At 43.3% G+C, this 18,484-nt stretch overlaps 1 protein-coding gene across 1 annotated transcript in view; it reads left to right on the forward strand.

Moving 5' to 3' along the window:
• The window catches only part of plpp4 (phospholipid phosphatase 4), a gene marked incomplete at both ends in the record, with an annotated part of 66,866 nt that extends 50,893 nt beyond the window's left edge, over positions 1–15,973 (forward strand). The window contains 2 exons of the mRNA XM_080739834.1: positions 13,079–13,249; positions 15,762–15,973. Of these exons, the coding sequence (XP_080595960.1) occupies positions 13,079–13,249; positions 15,762–15,973 (383 nt within the window). The remainder of the gene's footprint in view (positions 1–13,078; positions 13,250–15,761) is intronic.
• Positions 15,974–18,484: the final 2,511 nt, after the last annotated feature.

Here is an 18,484-nt window from a genome sequence, read left to right on the forward strand (position 1 = left end):
ATGAATCTTCAACAGGGGGTACGGGACCCCTAGGGGGCCCTCAGAGTTACTACAGGGGTCCTCCAAATCTTTGAGTGATAGAAATTTGTTTTCTTCTTTTATATATTAACCACTTGAACCCTAGTGTCCATATTCGGAGAACTTTAGCTGAAAATAGCAGCTCACAACGCCTCGCGTTGTGAGCTTGTAAATCGTCTATTTTCGGCAAAGAGGTCAAGTGTAGAGGGGAAAAAGAGCAGACTAAGTACAGAGTGAAAGGTGAAGTTTATTAAGTATTGACGGTTCAAGCTGGTTGAATATCTGAAAACACAAATTGACATGAATCCAAACTACACTGATGATTGTGCTGTCAAACGATATATGTAATCTATGAAAAAGTTGTGGGGGTCCCTGCTTCATCTCTCTCTCTCTCAACTAAGGGGTCCTTGGCCTGAAAACGTCGAAGACCCCTGGTCTAAGGACCTTAGTTTGCACCAGCCACTGCCCATGCACCTTGGACCAGGTCTAGCGGTGTATAGCAAGTCACATGCTTGTCCGTTTCTCTTTTCAGCACACTTCAGCTGGCGGAGGCACACCCAAATAAACTTCTCCAAAATCACACAGACTTGCTTTATATATGCTTGTCTGTTTCACTTTGGTATGACTCCCTCAACCTGGAAACGAGATTCATTTCTTATGTAGGGTGAAATACCTGGAGCAGACAGAGTCCAGTCGACTATGATCAAGCTTTTTCCTTTCATAGTTGACTCCAGTGCACTCGAAGCTGTGAAGATGTTTTGATCCACCTGCATGGCTGCATCACATCCTCTGATATATTCAGCCTAATCAAACCAACTAAGCCACTTCTCCAGTCCAGAAAATACCAAATGTCTGTCGCCATAACCCCACTCAGCATCGCACTGACTGCACTTCGTGTCAGTTTGCCTGTTTCCCTAAAAGAGTGCCCTCAGTTAGAATTGATTGATTGAAGACTTTATTAGAAGTTTGCATAGGAAAAGGTACAGTTTCATGACGGTACAGTTCACTGGTACAAGGTCTACTAAAAGGAGATCCATGAAAAGACTAAGCTTATTTCCACAGGAAACCATTTAAGTATCTCATATAACATTGAAGGACAGACGAATAGAACACAGTACTATGCAGTAGATATGTAAAGAAAAGAAATAATGAGAGAACAAAAAAAGAGTCTAAAACAGTAAGTAAGTAAGAAGGACATACAATACATAATATGTGACGGTAAGTAGGCTATACAGTATGACACAAGCAGGTTTCTGAGGCAGCCAAGACAAATTTGTATATCTTGGGGTGTTGTTTTTTATATCAGTCTTTTTGCACCGCGAGATATTGCATTCCAAAACTCTTACAGCAGATTCGATTTTCCGAGATTAGATTTCTTATTTCTCCCTGTAGGTAAGTGTGTGAGTAACAGAAATTGGATAAGACAGGATCCAGAAAGTGAAAAAAAAAAAAAAAAACTACCCAGACCCAGTGTACTCGTAACCAGACAGTAATAAACCATCCAGCCTTCAGCTGGGACAGACAGTCATAACTGCCTACTTATTATTCATATTATCAACACACTGAACATTAATCTAAAGCATACATGGGCATCCACCTTCACTTAATGCGGCCGGAATCGGAATACTAATATATTATTGGTTTCAGCTGTTACAATTCCAAACATGGCCCTTAATGACTAGTAGGCTATTAAAATGTGTATTTTTTATGTCCAGTGTATTGCACTAAATGCATTTGAAATTAAATACAACTTTTACTTTTCATGATTCCAATTAAAAAATTGCAAAGAAATGCTTGTTTTTCGATTATTTTACTCAGATTAAACTACAGATTTGTTCAAAATTTCAATTGCCCACCTGCTCAGGTGGCAATGACTGTGCATTCCAGTCTGGCTGGGATATATCTAAAACTTGGATTACAATAACAGAATGCAAATGAAGACCTCCTGTCAGTCAGACAGTCTTAGTGCAGGTGGCTGGTTAGTGGTTACTATGCAATGCTTCTAATAGTTGGAGGGTTCTCCCAATGGTGCATGCAGGGGTCAAAGGGGTCACTAGTGAAATGGAGGAAATGTACAAATTCTGGCTTAATGCTAACTTCTGTCTCTGCTCAGCCAGGCAATTGAAAGGTAGATGGAATAATCAACACAAGTTACTTTTAAAAAAAAAAGTTTTCTGTAGCCCAGGGGTCTTCAACGTTTTCAGGCCAAGGACCCCTTAGTTGAGAGATTAAGCAGGGACCCCCACAACTTTTTCATAGATTCCATATAATGTAATTGTGTGACAGCATACTCATCAGTGTATTTTGGATTCATTTCAATTTGCGTTTTCAGATATTTAACCACTTGAACCGTCAATACTTAATAAACTTGACCTTTCACTCTGTACTTAGTCTGCTCTTTTTCCCCTCTACACCAGACCTCTTTGCCGAAAATAGCCGATCTACAAGCTCACAAAGATTTGGAGGACCCCCTGTTGAAGACCCATGCTGTAGCCTTTGCGCTAATAAATTGCTAATGAGTCACAAGCATGCATTTATACCCAACCTACTCCTTGGCGTCCCTATTGTCATAGGCCAGCATCTTTCAAATGTAAAAAAAAAAAATTTCAAGCTCACAATGCGCCGCAGATGGGCTACTTTTGTGGCATGACACCGACGTATAATACGAAGTATGAAATAGGGCTTAACTGGTTAACACAGACATACAGTACAGGCAGAATACAGTAGGCCTATACTGTATCCATGTAACGGGAATGTGATATTTAGTTTAAAATTAAAATATGGTTCATGCCTGAGAATCAGACAAGTCAAGATTTTCCATAGCCTAAAAAACCTTGTTCTTATCTTAACAGGGCACATTTCCTTTCTTAATCTCTAATTAGGGTACTTGGAGAATAACACACACACACACACACACACACACACACACACACACACACACACACACACACACACACACACACACACACACACACACACACACACACACACACACACACACACACACACGCACGCAGCCACGCACGCACACACGCCTCATAACTTACAGTCATTATTTGTTTACCTTCTGTTTTAATTTGTTCTCTCTACTCTTGTCCTCTTGCTATGTAAGCACTTTTGATCATGCATAAACGTAATTATAATCTCATTAGGACGTTGTTAGTTTCTTTGTGACAGCTGATGAGCCATGCACTAATGTAGTCCAGCTCGGAGGTAGCCTCAAACCATAGAGCAGATTGTCCTGTTGAGCCAATTGTGAATGAAACATTAACCTGCCCCCTCAATCTGAATAAACACATTACTGTTGGAAATTGGAATGAGAGTTTATTTTTTTGCTTACATGGCAGCCTATTTCATATTCAGTTCATGCAGTAACTTGTGGCCCCACTGTAAGATTAATGAATATCTTGTGCGAAAGAAGGGTTCTCACCCTTGATTGTTTTGGTGTTTATCAGATAATGATAGCTAGAAAAAAGCATGAAGAAGAGCCATGGCAATGGTTTTCGATAGGAACATTTTTATTTATAACCCACAAAGTACCAACCTATTCTGAAATACATTTACCCCCATCGTCAACATGATTGACACTACACAGCCCCCACCTTAGAGGTTGAACTGTCTCTCCAGTAACCCACTCACCCAACACAAGCATGCTCAGGCAGACGCGTCCCTTGCTTATCTACTGTAGGACCCAGAGGCGCAGATGCCCCAGCAGGAAGGTCACCTGGTGTGGAGAGTCTCTCCTCCACCTGGCTCTTCTTGGGTCAAAAGCTCACCTCTGTGTGTCTGAGGCAATGTTTTCCCCCACATATTGATACACCTGAGCCTGTTTCTGTCCCCTTTGGGGGTGGTGGTGTGCATGTTTTTAATTTGTATTTCTTTTTACCCCCTTTTTCTCCCCAATTTAATTGTTATGCCAATTCATACCTCCCCACACACGTCTCTGTGTTGTCACTGCTGTTGTATCCCACTGGCTCACCTGCCAGTGAGGAGCCTCCACCGGGAGGATGTAGAGAGCCTTCGTCCTACTCCTCCTGGACAGATATGCTCCCGAAGGTGGCCGGGCCAATGTGCATGCATAACGCATACAGCGCCAGTTCCTCTTGTTGGTTTGTTATGACTGCATCCATGAGAGAAGTGTAGCCTAGGCCTACACTAGCTCATCGCCTTCAACAAAGGAAAGAGTGCACTTGCGCTCCCAGAAAAAGACAGGGGAGAAGCAGAGGAAAACTAAAGAAAGCTAAAACTAAATTATCAATACAGTATTTACATATAGTACCTGAGATAAGATATAAAACCATAGCATACTAATGTGAGCATAGCAGCAGATGAATATTGTGCAATGATTACTTATCTACCGTACTTGTACATGATATACTCATGTACATGATATGCTTATGGCACAGCAACAAATGTACACTGTGCATGATATACTTACAGACTTCTGTTGAATTGAGCCACTGTCTGCACATGGGAAAGGTAGACACTTGGAAATCCATCTCCATAGGGCAGCTCTGCTCATTCCCTGGATAGTATGCTGTCATCAAAGCCTTAAAGCCTAGGCTGGCGGAGATGGTGAATGGTGGGGAGTAATGGCTGTCTCCTGGGGTTATTAGTGCAGACTGTTTTAGGTTAGATGCAGTGTTACTCGTCTCCCCCTGGCTACCAGCTAGTCATGACACCAAAGTAATGCCTAGATTCCTCTGATGAAGGAAGAGCCATGACAATGGCTTTTGACAGGAACAATAATCTTTCCTTTATAACACACCAAGCATCAACCCAACTCAAATCCCTGTATTCACCCCCATCTTTCATGATGCAACCCTAAACACAAATCACATAGATGATACTCAACAATAACTCAATTAAAAAACAGCACAAAGGGTTACAAATTAAATATCAAAATAAATATAGGGTGAGTCACCAGTCACCCGAGAGAGACTTTGAGTAGAACCGCTGCTCCTACACTTGGAAATGGCTCAGCTTAGGTGGTTCGGGCATCTAGTACGGATGCCTCCCGAGTGTCTTCCTAGGAAGGTCCTCGATGCACGTCCCACTGGGAGGAGACCCAGTGGCAGACCAAAGACCAGATGGAAGGATTATATCTCCACACTGGCCTGGGAACACCTCAGTATACTCCCGGAGGGAGTGGAGGAAGTTGCCCAGGATAGGGAACTCTGGAAATCCCAGTTTCCACGAAGATGGATGGATGGATATTGTGTATATATATACTAGTCTTGTGCCCGGGGGTGTGTGATGAGGCATCGAATGTAGGATGCCATCTCCAAATTTGGGCACAGTAGGGATGTCAGTCAGTGATGTCAGTTGGGCATTGTTACCATGGCGACGACACTGTGTAGTATCTGTGATGTCAGCATGCAGACAGACGGATGGCGGACAGATATATTCTGTATATAAACATGATGACATGTATAAAACATAAAGTGCAGTCAGAAATAAAACATTAATAATTAAACAGTACCATTTTTAAATGTAAAATTTTAAGAAGGGATTTAAAAGAAGACACTAATTTATCAGGCAGGCCATTACAGAGTCAAGGAGCCCTGACAGCAAAGGCACTGTCACGCTTTGTCTTCAGCCTCTTCCACTCGAACAGCCAAACAGATTGGACAGCATTAGATAACGTTTAGATAATATTGTCATCACACCATAAAACCCATCTTCTTTGTTATTGTCCTCTTTTGAACAGTCATTGTTCTTGCATCGCGACAGAAGAGATTACCCATTATTTTCAGAGATGTTAAGAACAGTAAGACAATCTCACTGTCATTAGACACCTTCCTGTTTTGTTATGTGGGATTAACTTTTCAAAGCTTTTAATTTCCATGTGGAATAATTACCATAATGACCTTCATGGGACTTATGTCATAGTAGATTGAAGTAGATTAAAGGAGTAGTTCGCCCAGAAACGGACTTATTTTCGATCAATTACACACCGCATGAAGCCTTGAATTCATGGAGATTTTTTATGTTTTTGTTGCATTCCTAAGCCAATAATTTGATGACCGGTGCATGGAGTCTCCGGTATTTGAGTTTCCTGACCGATGATTCTGTCATCAAATTATTGGCTCAGGAATGCAACAAAAACTTTAAAATCTCCATGAATTCAAGGTTTCATGGGGTTTGTAATTGATAGAAAATAAGTATTTTTGGGGGGTGAACCACTCCTTTAAGCTACTTTCTTTTTAAAGGATTTTCGGCATTTTATGCTTTTGTACAGTAGTTCGGAATGAGAGTGTACAGACAGTCACAACACCAAGGACAGAGAGAGGACAGCCAAGAGAGACACAAAGAACCCAGTTCCGGAGTGCAGGGTCCATGACTCAACACAGGCACTTTCTGAGGAACAGCCTTAGAAATCTCCACAGCATTCTCATTAAAGAATAGTGTAATGGAAGATGATAAATCAACATATTTACAATCAAATCTGGATAATAACTTAACGTGTCATTACATAACATATTGTTGTAAGTATGGGTGTCCCGATATTGCTGATCAAGTACAAGTACGAGTACTTAATTTTAGTACTTGCCGATACCGAATACAAGTGCTTAAATAGTGTGTGGCGCTCCAAAATAAAATGCTTTAAATAATTATGTTGTCATGGCTAGAGTGAGAGAAGGTGAAAACACTGTTCATTAGTTGAACTAACACACACAAAACCGTGTCTTAGGACTTTTGATATGTTGTTAACAACATATATTATGAAACAAATCTGGCACTGCCGTGAGCAATATCGGACGAGTACGAGTACAGCAAAATAGGCCGGTATCGGGGCGAGTACCGATACTGCGAGTACCGATACCGCATCCCTAGTTGTAAGGATATTATGTTATGTTATGTTGTGTTATGTTATGATTTCGCACTATAATAAAATGTAATTTAATTGAAACACCCTAACAGTATGGTAGGGATATTTATGTAAAAGTACAGTATGGTATGGTAAGGTATGGTATGGTACGGTTCAGTAACAGAATGGTAGTATACACTATAGGTCAAAATATTTCAGTGGAAGAGTAGGGAGACAAGATCAAACCAATAAAGGATGTTCTAGTTATATTGTATTAACATACTCTACCATACAGACTGGTTAAATAATGTTTCATTCTTTAAAAAAAATCTTTAAATTGAGGCTGTTAAGGCCCGGTCAGACATCTGCTTCAGACATGCCAAAAGTCAATGTATGCTAATTTTTTAATACTTAATTTAAAACTTTTAAATGGTACTATAAATCAAGTATGGGGTCACCAAATAATTTCCCCAATGAAATGGGGTCCTGACTCCTGATGTAAAAATGATTGAGAACCCCTGCTCTAAAGTAAAATCTAATTCTGGTTTCACTCCTGCCTCCAGAGTGTCTTATTCTGCATTTTGGTCCTTAGCTTGTCCTGAGAGCCTGACAGGGGCAGAGGTAATATATGTATACTAGCCTGAGGTGTATGACATTACATTTCTGTAGAAATGGAAAAAAACAGAGTGTCGGCAGCATTACTATTCTTTGTTTCTTTGTTTCTGGTTTATTTGATTGGGAATTCTGATGGATAGTACAGTGTTCATACCGTAGTCAAAATGAGATAGTAATCCTAGTGTTTAAAGATTCTGTTAATTTGCAACTCCCGTCCCTAGAGGGGCTTTTGTAAAAAGAAAAAGGAGAAAAAGGGGGGAAAAAATTAAAGAAAATAGATTCAAAGCCGTGAGGTGAAAATTAGTACAGGCAGATATGATAGAACACAAGGTAAAAAGAAGGTAAAAGATAAGATAAATAAAACACACATTTAGTAATAACTTAGCTAAAGCTATTCCAGAGATTTATACCGTGAACTGAAGGTCATCAAAACAACTGATGGGAGAAAAGGCACCATCAATAGAACCAAATGGTCCTCTGCCAGCGGGATGCCCAGAGGAACAGCTGGACTCTGTCTCCCAGCCCTCGCATCCATTCCATTGTTCTTTTCTTCCTCGCAATGCTCTTTCTCCTCGCTGCGCTCTCTGCGGGGCTGCTCACACATCTCAGCGTCCTTAGTATTCGTTGCCCGTTTTGGGGTCGAGTGACAAATGGCCAGCTGATGGGTGCTGATGGGTGCTGTTTGGCTGCCGCCATGGCAGCAAACTACAGCTCTGTCACACTGACTTTCATTCATTCAATTTTAGAACAGCTAACTGAAAATACAGCTATATTCCAGTCCAGAGCTTTTGATACAGTAGCATTGCTCATCTTTTTCTGTATTGGTATGTCTGTGGGGTGGCTGTGAATCCAATTTTGTTGGCGCACCTGTAATTGGCTAAATGTTTTTAACCGTGCACCCCAGAGTTATGTCAAATGTCTGCTATTATTTTCTACTCATATCAATTGTTTGGGTCAACATGTGGTTCACACCAACCTCCCCTTTTTATTCAGATGATAGTGATATTGAATAATGCGCTGGTTCCTCCATTACAGAAGCTCTTGCCAAATTGCAGGCTGACTTAATATTATTCAGACTCAACTTTCACAACTAAATCGAGATTAAAATGCTGATAGAATGTTTGAGGTTGAAGCCTGAGGAAACCTTGGAATGAATATTGTTACTTTTCGGAGGGGTAGACGTCTCCTGTTATAAATTATAAATGTCTGTCTTTCTTTTAAACCTCAGGTTGATAATTGTCTTACAAGTCTAAGAGTGAAGCTAGGGTTTTATAAGTTTACAATAATCAAATGCGACAAAAAACAAAAAATATGATTGAACTCAAGTCATTTTGGGGTTGAACTACTCCTTTAATAACAGTCATGTTTTCACGACGTAAGGGGCTTGGACAGCGTGAACTAGTCAACACCTCCAAGAATCCTTGAGGAGGGAAGCAGAGAAGCTTTTCTCTGGATGAATGTGAAGAAGTCACACAGCATTTTCAAAAAGTGCCAGTAGCGGACAATGCGGACATCACACACACACACACACACACACACACACACACACACACACACACACACACACACACACACACTTGCACACTTCTGCGTTTTTTCGGCCGGATATTGGAGTGAATTTCAGAGCACGTTAAATAAAAAAATCAACCTCACATTATGTCAAACTTGTTTGGACACTGCCGCCTGTTTCGTATAACCAGGGTTGATTTTTTTTTCTCGATTTTCGCAACTGTCACAAGTTAACTGTCCCAACCTTGCTCTCTCTCCCTCTCCTCTCTCTCTTCTTCTTTTTGCGGATTTCGGTTTCCAAAATGCAACGAAAGAACGCAGCAGTGTGCAACCAGCTTTGCTGTCCTATGGTTCACGTTGTACTGTGTCCATAGCTGTCCATAGTACTGAGCAGTACAGTTCATAAGCCAGAACCAAATGTCTGTGTATATCCTACATACAGTACTGGTAATAAAGTGCTTCTGATTTCTAGCTATACAGTATGTAGACAATACCAACATAGTGGAATGATCAGAATGATGAAAGATTGCCTTGCAATGGTAGATGCATGTTGATGCTCAAGCAATGAAATCAAGTAATTAAAATAAATTAGAACAGTTCAGTAAATCTGTATCTTTGCCCTTTTCCGGAAGTGATGGAGAACATAAACAATATGTATGTATTTACTTGTGTAGTGATTGATAGGCTAGTTGTACTGTGCTGTACTTTTCATTCAGGCTGAGATGTTACAGTGTGCTATTGTCGGCAGGTTTCCTAGATGTACATTGATGTAAAGGAGGGAGTGTGTCGATATTGCGACATAACATTTGTTCGACGTTCCGTTTGTTGAATGTTAACCTGGTAAAATGCTAACCTGCCGACGCAGGTGAATTCTAACCTGGTGAATGTTAACCACTATGCCTAAACTTAACCCAAACCCTAACCCTAACCTCATATGCCCAAACCTAACCCTAAAACCAACCTTAACCCTAACCCTTAGTCGAAATAATGAAACGTAGAAATATCTAGACTTCCCCTGTAAAGGAAAACATTGAATGGAAACAGGAGCACCTCCTTGACTTATCAAGATACATGTAAAGTTACTTCTCTGTAACTTTGTAAATAACCTTATACTGCTGTGCTGCCTGTGGGCAACTGATTTTCCCCCTTGGGATAATAAAGGTATCTATCTATCCACACACACGCACGCACGCACGCACGCACGCACACAGGGCATTGTCGTTCTTTATTTATTTTTTATTATTTTAGAATGTATCTCATGCCATTACACATTTTACCATGGTGCCTTTTACTGTGGTGTTTATCTAAATGATTTACTATATGTACAGTATTTATCGTCTTGTCTGTGCTGTACTGACCCGAGCAAAATTAATTCCCCTTGTGGACAATAAAGGACATCTAATCTATCTATCTATTTTTACACACACATCTTTTTCATCTATTTAATATATGCCACCAAGTTCTTTGGTAGCAACTTGTGACTGGTTTATTGTCACAGTACCATGCTATACTGCAGTACTAGTGACTAATGACTTTACATACTTTTAACTTGTAACACATCCTTTATGTTCGCCTCCTCACAGCACACCAGTAGTGCAATTGTCTCCAAATATAATAGGACTTTAATGCATTTAAGTATCTAATTTTGTTTTAGTTTGCCCAGTAGGGTGCGGCCCTACTGTGCATGTGTGCACCAATGAATATTACAGTCTAATTTGTTTCTACTCTGAGCAGAGTGGAGCTGTCCATGGTGCTGTGTAGTGCTGGAGGTATAGCTCTGTCCATGGTTCTGATTTCTGAATCACATGAACTGTCCATGGTCTGAGTAATGGAAAGGTGAACTCTGTCCATGGTGTTGAGGTGTACAGTGAGCTGGTGAGCTCTGTCTGTACTGTGCCTTCTGAAGAGTCCCTCCTCCAGGGCATTGCTGTTTATAAGGATAGGGTTGATGGTTTTGGCGTGATCTTTGACGTGGATCTTGATCACCTGTGTCTTTGCTGTATTGGGAGTGAGACAGAGTTTTATTGCAGCTTGTGAGAGTGTCTATCTTAAGCTTTTATGACTATATTGATAGGACAGTAGATTGACAGGAAATGGGGGGAGAGATGGGGAGTGACATGCGGCAAAGGTCGTCCGGATCGGGAATCGAACTGGCAACGCCGCCAGGCATCCATGCCTATGTAGCTGAATGGAGCAGTAGGCCAGCGGGCGCCCCGAGAGTGTGTCTGACATCAAAGCTCTGAGAAAGCTGGCCTGCATGCATGTCTTTGCATGAGGTCTAAACTGTCAAAAGCTTTCTCATTCAATAGACGTGTCACATTCAATAGACTGTTCAATGATGATACATAGTGTTGCTATAGTGGTCTGTGCAGGAGCGGTCTACAAGCTTCCTTAAAGCACTCACCATACCATTCATTTCCATTCTTGGGGGGGGTGGGGGGGGGGGGGGGGGGGGGTTAGGGTTAAGGTTGGTTTTAGGGTTAGGTTTGGGCATATTTTACTGAGGTTAGGGTATAGGGTTTGGGTTAAGTTTAGGCATAGTGGTTAACATTCACCAGGTTAGAATTCAACAAACGGAACGTCGAACAAATGTTATGTCGCAATATCGACACACTCCCTCCTTTACATCAATGTACATCTAGGAAACCAGCCGACAATAGCACACTGTAACATCTCAGCCTGAATGAAAAGTACAGCACAGTACAACTAGCCCATCAATCACTACACAAGTAAATACGTACATATTGTTTATGTTTTCCATCACTTCCGGAAAAGGGCAAACGATACAGATTTACTGAACTGTTCTAGTTTATTGTAATTATTTGATTTCATTGCTTGAGCTTCAACATGCATCTACCATTGCAAGGTAATCTTTCATGTTGCATCATTCCACTATGTTGGTATTGTCTACATACTGTTTAGCTAGAAATCAGAAGCACTTTATTACCAGTACTGTATGTAGGATATACACAGACATTTGGTTCTGGCTTATGAACTGTACTGCTCAGTACTATGGACAGCTATGGCCACAGTACAACGTGAACCATAGGACAGCAAAGCTGGTTGCACACTGCTGCGTTCTTTCGTTGCATTTTGGAAACCGAAATCCGCAAAAAGAAGAAGAGAGAGAGGAGAGGGAGAGAGAGCAAGGGACCTTTGTGACAGTTGTGAAAATCGAGAAAAAAAATCAACCCAGGTCCGAAAATAAATACGAAACAGGCGGCAGTGTGCAAACATGATTGACATAATGTGAGGTTGATTTTTTTATTTACGTGCTCTGAAATTTGCTCCAATATCTGGCCAAAAAAAACGCAGAAGTGTGCAACGACCTTGACAGTTTACAAGAAAAACAACAATGAATCGTGCAGACAATAAATCTTGGGAGGTACAGTAGGGTTATTGAGCAGCCTGAGGTGGCATATGCTTTACAGTATAACAGTGAGATAGCAGACAGTACAGCAAAGAGCTATGGCTGCTGGGCTGGGTGGGGTCTGTTGCAATCTCGCCAGCTCTCTTCATCACTCCCAGCATTGTGCAGGTAATTGATTGCCAGTAGCTGACACCCTATGTTCATCAGTCACAATGCTGTCACAATGCTGACTTAACCTATGTAAACAGACAGATGATGTGTGCAATGTAAAAACAAATACTCTACAGCACGACAGAAACGCTTTGCCTATAATGTCAATAGAGAAAGAAAATGTGTGTGAATAAACCTCCATTAAAATAGGCTATCTGAATTCTACCACTGCGGAGTTAGGTGCCACCATGGTGTATCCCACTTGCCAAGCATCTAAAATGGAACATAAGCTGTTTGGGAGAAGTGTGTCATGGGAGTTTATACTTCAGTCTTGTCACGACATTCTGCTGATGGGAGTGTATATTACAGTGTAGTTATGGCATTATGCTGATACAGTAATATAATTTTTCTGTGACTTGATAATGATCTTTAAAACAAAGCTTCTCAAAGTGGGGCCTGAGGACCCCCAGGGGTGTCCAGAAAAGAAAATCGGTTTCATTTCACTATTATTTCACTGGCTAGAAGTTAGCAAAATGAGAGAATGTATGAGAATGACTATTCAGCTCATAGGTTTCACTCTATCCACCATCATCTCTCTTTTCCAGTTGCATTCTCTGGCCTTGGATTCACCTCCTTCTACCTGGCAGGGAAGCTGCAGTGTTTTACGGAGCAGGGTCGGGGGCGTAGTTGGCGTCTTTGTGCCATGGTGCTGCCCCTCTACAGTGCCATGATGATCGCTTTGTCCCGCACGTGTGACTACAAACACCACTGGCAAGGTTCGTTCCACAACTCACTTCATCAGAACCGGGAGAAATGGATCTAGATTTGAGTATCATTGGTATTTCCATAACCACTCAACATAATTCAGATTTCAATCTGCTTGTGGAGGTTGGCTTGTTCAAAGTTATGATGTGTGTGATGAACATACCACACATATCATATTTCTAAAAAAATAAAAAATAAAAAAATATATATAAGTACTGTATATAAAACATTACACAATACGAGTATCAGTTTTGCTTGCCAGATCATCCACTCACTGCTAATAATGCTATAAGTCTAAAGGTTAATTCCCACTGGACGCGATAACGATAACGATAACGATATGTTAGCATTATTTCACATCAATTATGACAGCTTTAGCGTTGTGGTGTGGACGCTACCATCCACTTCAATTGAAAACGATATTTTTTTTTATCGAGCCCAGTGGGAAAGGGCCTTATTAGGGTATATGTGGGTCTGATTTAATGAAAGCTGCCGCAGATGACAGTGATTTGTCATTATGAGCCATCAGGGCTTGAAGGCAGAGAATGATTTCAACCATCTGTTTCTCACATCACATCAGAAAGAGCTGGAGAGAGGCAAGAAGGGGGCAGAGACAGGGTTGGGATCGGGGAAGAGGAGCAACAAGACATGACATGAGAACAGTCCTGTAATGCTCCACTTATGCTTAGAATACCATATCGTTGTTGTCGGGTGGAAACCGTGTATGTCCAAAACCTTCCAGAGATCTGCCATTTTCACTACTTTTGTGCGACAGCGTTGTATAGGAAGCAGAGCTTTACTTTACGAAAAAAAAGTTTCCGCCTGACAGTGACGATATGGGATAGAGTAGACAGAAAACCTGTCTAAACGACCAGTATCCACTATCAAGAAGAATTTGGCACATATACTATACTATTTCAAGACACAAAATGAACTCCTCTGTGTCTCTGTAAAGTTCTCGGGCCCACACTCTCTTTGCTCAAGTTTCACCCATTCTTTTTGTTTTTCATTCATGGAAAACAAAAGAAAAGAATCCTTCTGCAAATCCCTGTACAGAAAGTAAGCAGCAGCAGTTTGGCCCATTAAACTCAAGTGGGCCCCCATTAGCCTGACTACTGAGCCATGCTTGATGGATAGTAATACACTCACTTTCCCCTTACTTCATACTCAGGTCTCAGGAGAGGCCATGCTGGTGCTCCAGACACTATCTGGATGATGCCACCATAATACACAGCTCCATGTTACAGGCTATTAACTTAAGTTGACAGAAGTCAATGAAAGATTCACAACTGTACGTCGCAGGGTACTTATTTGTCAAAATCAATGCTCTATTGTAATTCACTTCACCCACAAGCAGGAAACAATCAGTTGTTTTGATTTAATGGGATAGTGCTCACCCAAATTGACTTTTTTTCCTATCGATTACTCACCCCATGTTTTTTTTTCTTTTTTTTACGTTTTTGTCACATTCCTAAGCCAATAATTTGAGGAAACTATGACAAAAACTAGATATATATCCATGAATTCAAGTCTTCATAGGGTGAGTAATTGATAGGAAAAAGAATTGGGTGATTAAGTCTCTAAGCTGACCTGCAATATACAGTCCATCATCAGGCAACCACATTTGATGCATACATAACATTTTAGGGTGGTTGATATCCACCATCCCCCTTGAATTCTGAGTCATAACATACTGTATACTGCCTCAGTTGGAAACCTACTGTCCAAACCCACTGAGCCCGGAGGGTCTGTCCAATCTAACGGATGCAGAGGGCCTGTCCAAAGTACTGTCTGCACAGCAACATGAGCCCAGCACTCAGGAGAACACATTCATAGCCTGGACTTTCAGTTTGGTTTCATCACTCTCTCAACAACCAAGTAAAAGGTATCTATGTTGCCAGGAGACTAGACAAAAGCCTTGGACATACCTGGTTGGCTGTTGGTTTAATGTTATTGTGTATTCTTTTCTTTTTTTTACATTGTAACTGAAGCTGTATAGGAAGCCAGCACAAAAGACTTTCACCCACTCCTTAGAGTGGGTGAAAGAGGCAGACTGACACTGCCTGCGTATATGATTGGATCGGAAGCTTCATATGAAACGACAGGCAAACAAACGCTCCGCGAGTAAACACCAGGCACACTATGCATGGTAACCATGGAAACGGCTTCAGTGCACTAGCATTATGTCTACCAGTAAAACTGTGTTTTCTTAGGTTACAGTCTGCATCACTGCTACAACATGTGCATGTGCAAAGAAGCATGCTGCTTTGCACATGCAAAGTCAAAGGTGCGAGGTGTACAGTTCTCTGTTTTCACTGCAAAATGAAAACATTTAAGATTCCACTCAAGAGAGTGCTTTGAAAAAGTTGTTTTGTGAAGATAATTGTCTCCTTGTGGACGTACTGTAACAGCTGTCCAACAAAGAACATTCACTGTTGTTATTGTTGTCACGGAAAGCATTGATAATACTAAACCCATACAGACATATGAATAATGTGTGTGTCTGTATTTGAAACTTCACAGATGCCTTTGTTGGAGGAGTGATCGGGTTGCTGTTTGCATATATCAGCTACCGGCAGCACTACCCACCATTTCTGCACATGGACTGCCACCTGCCTTACGCCAGTCTCACTGCTGCGACCCACATACGCTCCCACCACCCGCAGGACAGCCCCCAGCCCACTGACAACGCAACCAGCCTGCCCCTGGAAGGGCTAACTGAGGGGCCAGTATGACTAACAGCCACCAGCCGGAGGACCACCCTTATAACCCTCACCCGGCCAGCCACAAGCCCTCCCACCCATCCCCAATGACTGACTGAGTCACAACAACTTAAACACATTCCAGTGAACACTACCCCCCACCCCCCCTCTCTCTCTCTCCATCCATTTCACATCTACTGTGCAACATTTTCTTTGTTATTCCCTTCCTGAATCAGCAGCGATGCTGGTTTATATTTAGAAATTATGTATGAGAGGATTCCAGGAATGTGGGACACCGTTGCTGAGGGAAAACAGGTAAAAACCTGTTGAGAACCTGAGGAAAAGTTTCTGTTTTGAGGGTATACAGCACACTCACTGGCTTTGAATGAATGAACAAAGGCATTGTTGAATATAGACAGCAAAAAATGTTGTTGGGTGTTGTTGAAGTTTACTGTACCACTATGGCTTAGCAGGAAATGGGGTTAGCTGGTATTTCATCACTGCAGTCTGTTTGATGTTCAGTTTCCAGAGGGTTGTGGAGTGGGAGAGCGGCCCCATAGAATCCCATGAGATGTCACAGCAAACAAATCATGATACACAGCGACCGAACCATCTCACACACACTGTGTGTTCACAGCAGGGGTCAGTTTGAAATCATCTCTCATTTAAAACTCGTAAGAAATCCAACTAAGGACCACACCAGGGGACTCCCGTTACATTTGACTGTCGACCATTTTCCAGAACGTAGTAGTTTATTGTCAAACCTCCAGACAGGGTCCCCCTAAGGGGATAACAGCGCCATCTGATGGCGCAACAGAGTAAAACTCATAAGCTCCCGAACGTCAAATACAAAATGTCGGGAGGGCTGTCAATCACAAACGAGGGCACCGCCCCCCGAGTGTATAAAAGCCCCCTGGGCCAGCATAGCTTCCTCTTTCCGCACCTCTGCTTACCGCAACTAGAGTACTGCGAACTCAGCCATTATTATTTTAAAGTTTAAGCTTAAAGCGACGGCTAGGAAGTCGGCCACAGGCCTCTTTAGAATATTCTCCCACTTTAACGTCTAATTTCTTCAGTTATTCTCCTTGTTTTCACTTGTTTCCTCTGTTTCTCCTTCACGCTTCTTCTCTCGACGGTCTATTGTGCGTTAGCCTTGCTTAGCTTAGCTTAGCTTAAGCTAGCTCGCTAGCATGTCTGCGCCACGACCCAGAGGACCGAGCCCTAGCCACTTGCTGGCTATGGTGCCCAAGAAGTGTGGGAACCCTGCTTGCAGAGGACTCATCGCAAGGGAGGACACTCACCCTTTTTGCATCGTCTGCGAGGGGGTAGGACATGCCCTGGCTGCTCTGTCTCCGCCAGCTCCAGCCTTGGGGGTGAACTGCGTGGACTGCCTCCGCTACAACGAGGTAGCCCTCCGGGCCCGGTACGAGATCGCTTCCGCTGGCTTCGGCCTAGCCACCGCTCTCGTCGCTGGACCTTCCCCCTCTACCCCTCCTAGTGTGCCGGTCAGCGCTGTACGCCACAGCGCTGCTACTCGCCACGAGGTTGGGCCTCCGGCGGATGCGGCCCTTTCTAGCACCGGTAGCCCCGGCGCTAGCGGACCTGTTTCCACTCCCGCTCCACCGGAGGTCCCTTCCACTGTTGCTCATGTCTCTCCTGGCACTGGGGCCGTGCCCAAGAAGAGGACATGCAAGGCCGCCTTCGGAGTGGTTTCACCGCCAGTTCCCGCCACGAAGGCCACCTTCCAGGAGTTCCACCCCGGTGCTTCTGGCCACTTCACCGTCGGTGATTTTCCTCAGTCATTCTCCGTCCCCCAGCAGCGCGCCATGCAGTCCTCCTGGCACGACAGCGATGGAGATGAGGCGGAGGACGACCACGACCCTGGGATGTCGGAGGAAGGGTCCGAGGGTGAGTATGAGGAGGAAGACCCTCAGCTCCCCTCCGGACAGGGCGGAGACGCAGCCAAGGAGGTCCCTCATGCCGAGGTTCCTTCCTCCGCTGTGCTCTCCCCGGCCCATACTGCTCCCATCCCCCCTACTACGCCAGTAGGGGGGAGCGGAACAACAGCACCCGACCCAGACTCGATCCCGCTGGACGAGCTGTCGGTGTTGGAGCGCGCCGCCATCAGATGTGACTTGGAGCTGCCGCTCGAAGCCCCAGCGCTTGGACCCCGGGACAGAGTCCCCATCCTAGGCCAGGACGTGGAGCCTTCCCCACCGCCACGCATGGCGAAGATCCCTGTGGTGCCTGGGTTTGCGGAGGCCCTGCATTCCACTTGGTCCACTCACAAGGACCCCCCGAAGCTCCCTTTCCTTGTTGACTGCCTCAACGCGGAGAGCATAGGGATCCCCCTGTGTCCCCCCATGGATAAGCTGCTCGCTCAGTCCTTTGCGGGGAACATCAAGCCAGAGCACGAGCGGACGGGACCGGGCGGTCGCTGTCCATTCAAGCTGGCTGTCGGGAACAAGGCGCCTGGATTCGCCATTGATTTTGACGACAAACAGTCTGCCTTGGTGAGGAACTGTTACAGATCCTCTGCGCTGG

Source organism: Nannobrachium achirus (genome assembly GCF_963921795.1).
Source record: "Nannobrachium achirus genome assembly, chromosome: 13".
NCBI lineage: Eukaryota > Metazoa > Chordata > Actinopteri > Myctophiformes > Myctophidae > Nannobrachium > Nannobrachium achirus.